The sequence below is a fragment of the Echinococcus granulosus genome (genome assembly GCF_000524195.1).
Source record: "Echinococcus granulosus chromosome Unknown EG_S00087, whole genome shotgun sequence".
Taxonomy (NCBI): Eukaryota; Metazoa; Platyhelminthes; class Cestoda; order Cyclophyllidea; family Taeniidae; genus Echinococcus; species Echinococcus granulosus.
This window is the reverse complement of record NW_020170467.1, coordinates 95493-104577: the sequence shown is the minus strand read 5'-3', so window position 1 is coordinate 104577 and position 9085 is coordinate 95493. Positions and strand designations below refer to the sequence as shown.

The following is a 9085-nucleotide window of genomic DNA, read 5'->3' as shown; positions in this document are numbered from 1 at the left end:
TATGAAGGCGCGATTTACATTGAGTTTGTAGGTGTTCGGTTATAAAAGGGTTGTAAGTGTAATTATTTCTTCTACAAACGTTGGTTTTTCAAAAGCTATCCATTTTTTATTCTATTAATCTACTTATCCCCTATTTATAAAATGCCTCTAAATTTATATTTTCTGGCCAGACAAGCGAGCCTCCGACTCTTGAGTGCCACTTTGGTGCCAGAATGTTGGGATACGCTTCTTGGAATGTCAGCACTTGTAATACGTCTGCCGTGAACAGTCGAGTATGCGGAGCCTCAAAGGCGCCCTTCATCAATACTTAAATTCCACCCTATGGAATAGATTTAAGTAACCTTTTTTAGCAAAAAATTAAAAGGTTTTAACACCAATTCATTTTTTGTTTTATTGCTCGATTGTGAAGATTATACTGTCTAAAGTCAGAAATTCCGCTAGTAGCAGACAATAGTGAGCCTTTGTGTCAACCATAAAACAAAGCTTTGCAATCTCTTGCATCAGTGCTACCACATTGTCTACCGAACCCGTTGACCAATCACCATGGTGATACCAATCAAAGTGGGAAGGTATAATATCTTTCAGTGGGTCTTTTGAAAGCAACGAAAACACTTGTTCAACAGACGAGGCAGCTACGGAATTTTACTTTATTGGCTTGACGTCTGAATTGGAGTATCAAGGGGCGAATGGAGGGGTTCTGGTGGCTGCGCAATTGACGTCTTTTCTTTGAAGAAACCAACCGTTTTCGAGGATTAATTGCCCCATAATTATGCGGAAGTGGTTGAGTGATTGTCAGTAAATCACTTAATTTTCCTTTTTTTAGGAAATGTACCTCGGGTCTAACCAATAGATGTGATAGCGCCTCGGATGTCACTTACGCTTCCTATGCTAATGCTTTAGGTTGACTGAGTTTCAGTTGAGATTCAGTGACTTTTGGCATTTGACAGACATGACGACCGTATTGCGCCTTTTACACATAATGGGGAAGAAGGTGCACGAAAAACGCCTCTAGTAAACCAGATAAAATTAAAGGCACATTTGCTCATTTGGAGATGAATAACCTTCCCCCTAGGAGTAGAAAAATTTTGTGGAAAAAGAAGATATTCTATGCGTCATAACTACTTTTCAGTCTCTAACACACCAATAGCCATCGAGTATGAGATATGACCGGTTATTATCTGCTATTTTAAACATCCGCTGCATTTAGGCAGGAGTTTCTTAGTTAAAAATGTTGTTATTTTTAGGGTCGTTTGGGTGTGCCTTCTGAAAGGATAACAAGTTCACCTGCTAATTAAGGAATGTATAACCACACAGAATTTCTGCATTCTGATTGGCCTCAGGTTAAAGTCGCTTGAGCCTAATTTGTGATGGCCAGGAATTTGGCTGGTGGGGAAAATTACTGCTGGTAAATAGTCCCCCTCAAAGTCAGTGAATACGTTTTTACTAATACCCAAGGTCTACTTATGCATTACTTTTGTGGATGTGGTAATAGCACCACATCACGCCACATCCAAACTGAATGGCACTCTGACAGCAGACTGCCCTCTGCCAATTGCCAACATTGGACATCATTTGCGTAATTGACGAAAGCGACCAGTTGATCGCCGATACGCACAGTATCGAGTGACGAAAATTTGCGTGTGCGTGAGGAATTTAGCAATTTTAAGATCTCGAGATGTCACAAATGCGTGTCACGACAAGTGTTGTTGTGTCAGGACAATTCTTGGGTTTTGCATCTGTAAAATGCCACTTTTAATGCTTTCAGGTTACCACGGTGGCAATCACACCCCACCGCAAAAGACTGGCTCAAAGTGACGAGGGTACTACCACCACTGTTCATTAATTAATGTGCTCACTGAAGTGGCGCTGCAGCAACACAATTGTGCCGGTACTAGGTTTGCTTTGCCACATCTCCAACTGCCTATCAATGAAATTGTTGTGTCACTCGTTGTGCTTGAATAGTTTTATCCGGTGCATAAATACTATGAGGGGCTGTTCACCAGGTACTCCATTCTCCTTCCATATCCCATATGTCTCTTTTTATTTGCCTCAACGCCAAACAACAACATGGGGCAGAGTATGGCACAGCAGAATAGAGCTAGGTAGAGGAGGGGAAAACAGCGTCTAGAATATACCATTGATTCATTCAATTCAAGCAGACGATGGATGCAAACTCAGGATCACTAAGGTTTTCTGCCATGGCTATCAGAGGAACGCGTTACAGATCGGCATTGCCCTTCTGAAGATATGAGAACATTTCATGTGGAAGCTGATTGTGTTAACTATTGCGCAGGCCCTACTAGAGCATTAATGCAAGAAATTCAAGCAGCCGACTCCAATAAATCATCACACAAAATGGATTTACGCGCTCATAAAAGCCACATTAATGCGTGTCAATAAAGCCTCCCCCATAGTGAGAACTTTACCATTCAGTCTTTGAGAAATGCAACCTTAGCATCAATAAAAGTAGGAAGAGCTTGTGATTAACACCTCCAAAGTTGGCGGCTTAAATAATAAGAGCAGACGAATGATCGGAGGGGATTCGACAAACACGAGTTGAGTTTGTGCTGAAAACACATAAACTTGAGGAAGTAATAACATCAAAAGGCCTTTTTCGTGGACCACGACCCACAGTCTACAAATTAAAGGACTTTCCCGTCCACTTGTATTTCATGTGAGCGCTCCACCCATTCGTGCATTCCCTCATCCATCTGAAACGAGAACAGCGAGTTTACCAGCTTTCATTGCATGATTGCTCCACTATCATTGCCTCGCGTCTGTGACGAACGAAATGCAAAGCATTCACAACCGGTTATCCTCCGGACCTAATCAACATATATCGGTTTTCTGCAGTTCCCCAAGTGACGCCATCACCCACTTCCCAATTGACATCACAATACCTTTGCACTCCCAATTAATAGACAGGGCTCTTTTGTCCCCCAACTCAAAGAATTTGTTTTAGATAAGTTGGGACGGATCTAGGCAGATTCGGGTTGACTTGGACACAAATAGCCGTTAATGCTTGCTTAGTGTCCGAGTGGATGCACTTTTCGCGTAGCCCAACCTGATTGGCTGAGCATGCGACGAGGCACATGGTGGAGATGTGCAAGGAGAGTCGATTAACCAATTAGCGTGTTAAGGCACCAATGACGCATCACCAGTGCGCACGTGTGCGATGCACGAATTAGTTGATTGGCTAACAATGGTTTACTTTAAAATGGCTAAATGTCCTGATGTCATGTCAAATAAATAGTTATAAAAATCGAAAACAAGTGTTTTTTTTTTAAGGCTGACATTTAAAATGATTTATTTTTACTAGTGTTGGATCTACTTTTTAATGTATCATAAGTTAAGCAATATTTTTACCTCTTATTTTTTAATTTAAAATTAACTGAAATAGCTATTTAAATGCAAGTGAATTTTACCCATTAAACTTAATTATTGGTTTAAATGGGTTTTTTGTTCACCCACCCTTCCTTGGAAGACTTATATCGGCCATAAAATTTTATAACCTTCTGAATAGCTCAAGTCATTAACATCAGGATCACTCATATGCTACTTTTTAAATATGTTAACAAGGAGACGCCACTAAATCATCTTCCATTTAGAGGCTCTTGTGGCTGGGTAGACGCTAGCCTTATAGACAACTCGTAGAGATTTGGAAGTTAAGTGTATATTTTGCCCATTTGAGTTCTTGCACTCTTGGAAGCTTTCTAAATGTATTGAGATGATTAAAATGGGAGTTTACGCACTCTCAGACATTCCGGTTACTATATATGATTGTTTTTAAAGGCAAAATTGGATGGAACTATTAGCTTCAATTTAAGACCCCAAATGAATTATTTTGCCACAAATGTATTGATTTCCTCAACAATATTTTCCTTTTTTTTACGACTCATCTGCCAGTAATGCCGCATTTCGAATAGGGTGGACTGAATTGGGTAGCATTTACCTTTGACGGTTCAAATAGCATGAGAGGTGTGTACGGGAATCGCTCAACCAATCTTCGTGCTAATCCCCTAGCCACGAATACCTAAACGACATCTCCCCTGATGTCCTAGCGACATGCACAACTCTTGATAACTGAACTTAGTTTAATAGTGGGACAGGGCATTAGGCTGTAATGCCTCAGATTTTTAGCTAAAACTTTTCTGACACTGTAGTGAGTTTAGTGATTATCTCCTCTACCTCTGGCCTCAAACACTTAAAATGAGACAGTTAAGCAGAGGTGGAGGCCTTTTATTTGATTAACTTGGAAAAAGTTTGCAGATTAACAAAATGTATAGCGGATCAGAATTTGTTTTCGCCTCGGGGGCCGGTGACGTCCACCCATTCACGAGGCTGGTGCATAGTGAATGATTGTCACCAAGGTTATTTGGGACAATTTTCCAGGAAGTAATCGATTAATTCATGCTTAAATTACGCCCACTTGATATAGTAGTGGTAGTAGTTTTCTGGGGAGAGATTTTCCAATTAAGAAAAGTATAAACAAAAGCCATTTTAAAGTCTTTTTTCAATGTAAAGTCGGAATTGGTCTTTTAATTTGATAACACTTTTTAAGGCCGTTTTCGCTCATGTTGACTATAACAGTAAAACGTCGAGGTCAATGCGATCTTAGTATTTGTGGCATTTTTGTTGGCAATCCTACCAACGGCGTCCCATGAAGTTCATTTTAAGTGATTCGCATTAATGGAGCTAGAAAGACAAACATGATATTGGAAACCTTCAAAGACTAATTTCCGGATCGTGCCAGTTTTGTGACGACGGAATAAATCTTATCAACAAAGTGGCGCAAGAACCCTTTAATAAAGCCTTTCACAACTGACAACTTCGTGTTAAAGAATGAGTAAATTTATCGCCTTCTCCATCCCAATGCGAAAACATAAAAACCGTCTAGGTCAGGGAGAAGCCATAAAAATTCAATCCAGCGACCCACACGCGCGCGACCATCCAATATCGATCCAATGGGACGCGAGGTCGCTATGGACCAATGGGGAAGCAGCTGGTGTGAGCAGAAAAAGGCACGTCCAACGAACAGATGGTTGGTCGCCCTAGATTGCCTGCTTGCTTGTCTGCTCGCTTACTTACTCGATGATTGGGTAGAAACGGAAGAGGGGAAAGGCGAGACGACTAAGGAGCAGAGAGGGCAGAAATACACACTCAGTACTCGCACTCAACTATCAATGATGAACTTTACGGAGGTTTTGAAGAAGATCCCAACGCCGCAAATTAATCTACCCAACGTGCAGCTGCCCACATTTGGGAAGGATGCCAATAATGGGAAGGCACCGTTGAATATGACCAAGGTGAGCTTTCAATTTAAGTGCCTTTTTAAACGGAAATAGTTAATTTACTTGCGTGATTGTTGATTTTATGTACTGAAATCGGTGTTAGGCCACACGCGAAGGCATTTTATGTAAACTAGTAGATTTAAATTAATAAACTTTAAACCGTGGAACGTGAGATTTTAATACTAATTTAAAATCCAACCTTTTGGAATAAAGAATTTCATATTAGGGAAGGAGGAATAATAATGCCACTAGAATATATGTGCGTGCTTCAACTGCCTGTTAGAAAAAGGGTGAGACGCAGTGGTGATTGATGTCTGTGCGTGTGTGTGTGTGGGTCATGCAACTATTGCGATTTGACAAGTCTACCGCTCTTGTCGTTTGCAATTAGCGTTTCCCCTCCGGAGCAAAGATTATTGCACAACGTGGAAACCAATTTAAGCAAAGGGAATGGGAGACAGTTCGATTAGACCGTGGTGAATTTTCCAAAGCCGTAGTGTCCCCTGGTTTTGTAATTTTGTAGGAGTTAAGGTACTCTCAATAGATCTACTCATTTTTGCATTCGCTTTGGAGTTATTGAAGACGAGGAACGGAGGGGGGAGGGGAATCGGTCTACCACTCTTCTATGACAAGGAGTTAAGCATTAAAAGTGACACTGCTGTGAAGGCGATGGTGATAACGATGCCTAACTCTTGCCATAGGAGAGGGGCAGAGTTCCGTCGCATGCAGGTATTCCAGCCATGGGGTGTGTGTGTATGTGCCGGAAGAATATTTTGACCTTCGTCGACGTGTGTCCAACATGCCTATTAAACGGTCAAAAATGTCATACAGACCTCTCGGGATGTCCGATAGGCTACAGCCACAACCTTGTGGAAGGAAGATGGAACCCTGCAACCAATTTGTGAAAAGGAAAAATTAATATTTTTTGGAGAAAAAACACTAGGATGGGTGAGTGCTGTGGTTGCAGCCTCAAAATCCGTAGGCAGCCGTCAACCTGACTCAAACGAGAGATTCCATAGATAACCACTGCGTTAGTTTCTTAGTGATAATGAGCGATTAAAGCATCTCCCTGGAAGATTATACATTTTTAGGTCATAGATTTCTTGAAAAACTTTTTTAGTTCATTTTGGCCACAAATAATGTTTGGGAACTGTTTACAGGAGGACATGGAGCAACTGATAACGACAATACAGCACACGACTCTGGCTACCGAGGATGGGGCTTTCGTTGCATTGTGGATTTTAACTCTGTAAGATATTCTTTTTTGAAAAATGAGCATAATTTTTTTCTGAGAATTCATTTAATTGCCTTCATGATTATTTAGTGATTGATCGTATTGGAGAAAATTTTGACATTTCTCAGATTCTCTAAAAGTGTCAAATACGTCACAAAGAATTAGTAGCAGATTACAGAGAAACGAACTCGATTTGAAGGGAAGAACAGAGTGGCAAAACAATACAAAGATTGGAATGTGGTGTCCCGCTTTCTTTTAACTAAGCCTGCCACCTTCAGGGTGGGTAGTCACTCCTCCCCTCTCTCCTCGAATTTATACACTAATGGATTCTAAAATGTTAATATTCTTAAAATGACTATTTTTTGCAAATTCCTGAAACAAAGGAAATGATCCTGATTTGACGTTCTTTGTCATTTATTGCAAGCCGTCCTCAATTTTACTTCTCATAAAACAAACCGATCTGAAAATCTTGAGATGCTGTGACCTGAAAGAACGTAGATCCAAGACCTTAGCAGAAGACCTCTAAGTTAAAATTGTTTAAAAATAAGTCCCTCTCCGGAGATTCAAGCAAATTACTTTTTATCGCTCAAATAAGTGGGTGCAGGTGAAGTATTTTGGCATAATAAATGCACCTCCAGTTTCATTTTGGCTGCTCCAATCAATTCAATTCAATTTAGTACGGAAAAGAAGCAAATAAAAATCCAGACAACCTTGAAGAAAATGGTTAACTAAACAAACAAGTAGACAAGTGTGAAAACAAAACGGAGGATTTTCCGTGTGAGGTGATACGCGTTATGTAGTCGGCTGGTGTTTGAATAGTACCGGAAAAAAAACAATAGGTCATTTAGGAGGAAAAGTAGTTCAGTTCAAAGGATGATTTCCATGTAGTAATCCTCCTTTGCAGTAAGATTTTCCAACTCTGCGCGGTCATTTATCAGCAGTTGCTTATAAAACTTAAAGCTGACAGCTCCAGCGCACATACTCAGATTTCGTGCAATCAGCTCACTTGTCAGTACCCTGTTTTCAAGAGTTATATAGTCTATGTTACTCGTGGTCATGGCTTTGGTCGGGTAGACATCCACAATGCTCGGCGATTTGATGACGATGAATTTGTTCTTATGATATACCCATTTTTCCTCCATAACACCGTTCCATCCCCTTCGACGGTAGAAGTTCCCCAGTTGTCTCTCCACTGCAAACCAAACTACGTGGCCACTCCACACGTCAAATGGGAGTGAAGTGTGAAGTCTTATGAACCAACAAGAAGCAATTATCATATAAATTGACGATGTTTTCTTACATCGGTGTATTTAAGGCCATGTGTCATTCTCGAGAATTTAACGAGGTTATTTAGCATTGGTGGATTGATGACCGTTTCCTGTAAAGACAACTTTTCCTATTCGCAGGATTTACAACATAATATCAAATATTTTGGTGTTTTAATTATTGCAAATGATTTCGCGCACTTTTTTTTTAAAGTCTCCAAAAATAGAAATTGGGTTTTGCTTTAAAATATTTATGTACAGGAAGATTTTCTTTCCTATTCAAATGGTAAAAAGTGCTACATCGATAGTTTTTTTCATTCACTGGCATTGCTTAGCAACAAAACTACCAAAGCAGGTAAAATGACCCAGTGAAATGGCTGTTTTGTTCAAAAGAAGGGAAAAAATAGATTTTTAATTGGGAGGTCAATTCCTTTCATTAACCAGCCAGCGGGCTAATCGACGCCAGCCGTGATCACGTGAAATGACATTCGTCTAATGACACTGAGTTGACGTTAGTCGATTGTCAAGCCGTTTTCGGGTGGAATTTGCTAGAAAGTGATGTTTTAACTCAGACAGCACATCGAGAATACGCCAATCGAACGATGCGCCACGCCTTACTGTGTTCTCTACTCCCCACCTACAATTTGAAACTTCTTTTTATGAAGTGTCACTTGAACTTGATGGATGGGATTTGGAGTTGTATGCTTGACGAATTGAGCTTAACTTGGTTGCATGGCCATTGAAAAGGTGGGGTATAAGAAATTACCGCCTGAAGACGGTGATGAGGCACCAAATGTTGAGAAATCCCATTGCAAAAGGTCCTCTACTCTTGATGATTCAGAGTTGCATGCCACCGTTGGCAAAATCACCAAAGATTGGGCAATACTGCTTCATCCTCCCTATTCCTCTTATAATTCTTCAAGTGATAAAAAATAGCGTTGGCCAACCACACGATCACATGCACAAGAGAATGGACAGTTGGAAACTCAAAATGAGGCCAGAACGGAAGCGGCTAGGGCTGGGTTGTCTGCTTCTGTGAGCAAAAGAGATGCGAAGGAATCCCAAATCTTGTTAATAAAAAAAGTGGTAGATTGTGCTGGAACGACTAACTTTGTTTTTCGTGTTGTCTTTACTCGAGTTGGTGATGCTCTCGACGCGGCTCAAATTAGAAGAGCTTGGCGACCAAGTATGGTTATAAAAACTGTCGATGGTCCTCTACCTGTTGTGCAAACTGTGCGAAGGAGGAGTTGTACTAACATTTTTCAAGCCTCCCAGTCAATCGGAATCCCATCGTCATG

The 9085-nt window shown here is 40.6% G+C and overlaps 1 protein-coding gene across 1 annotated transcript in view; it reads left to right on the top strand. All coding sequences in view use genetic code 11, as the record gives it.

Moving 5' to 3' along the window:
• Window positions 1–4872: 4872 nt before the first annotated feature.
• Window positions 4873–9085, top strand: part of EGR_07795 (Tumor protein p63-regulated gene 1-like protein) — a gene marked incomplete at both ends in the record, with an annotated part of 6502 nt that continues 2289 nt past the window's right edge. Inside the window, 3 exons of the mRNA XM_024497044.1 lie at window positions 4873–5041; window positions 5104–5306; window positions 6449–6537. Of these exons, the coding sequence (XP_024348532.1) occupies window positions 4873–5041; window positions 5104–5306; window positions 6449–6537 (461 nt within the window). The remainder of the gene's footprint in view (window positions 5042–5103; window positions 5307–6448; window positions 6538–9085) is intronic.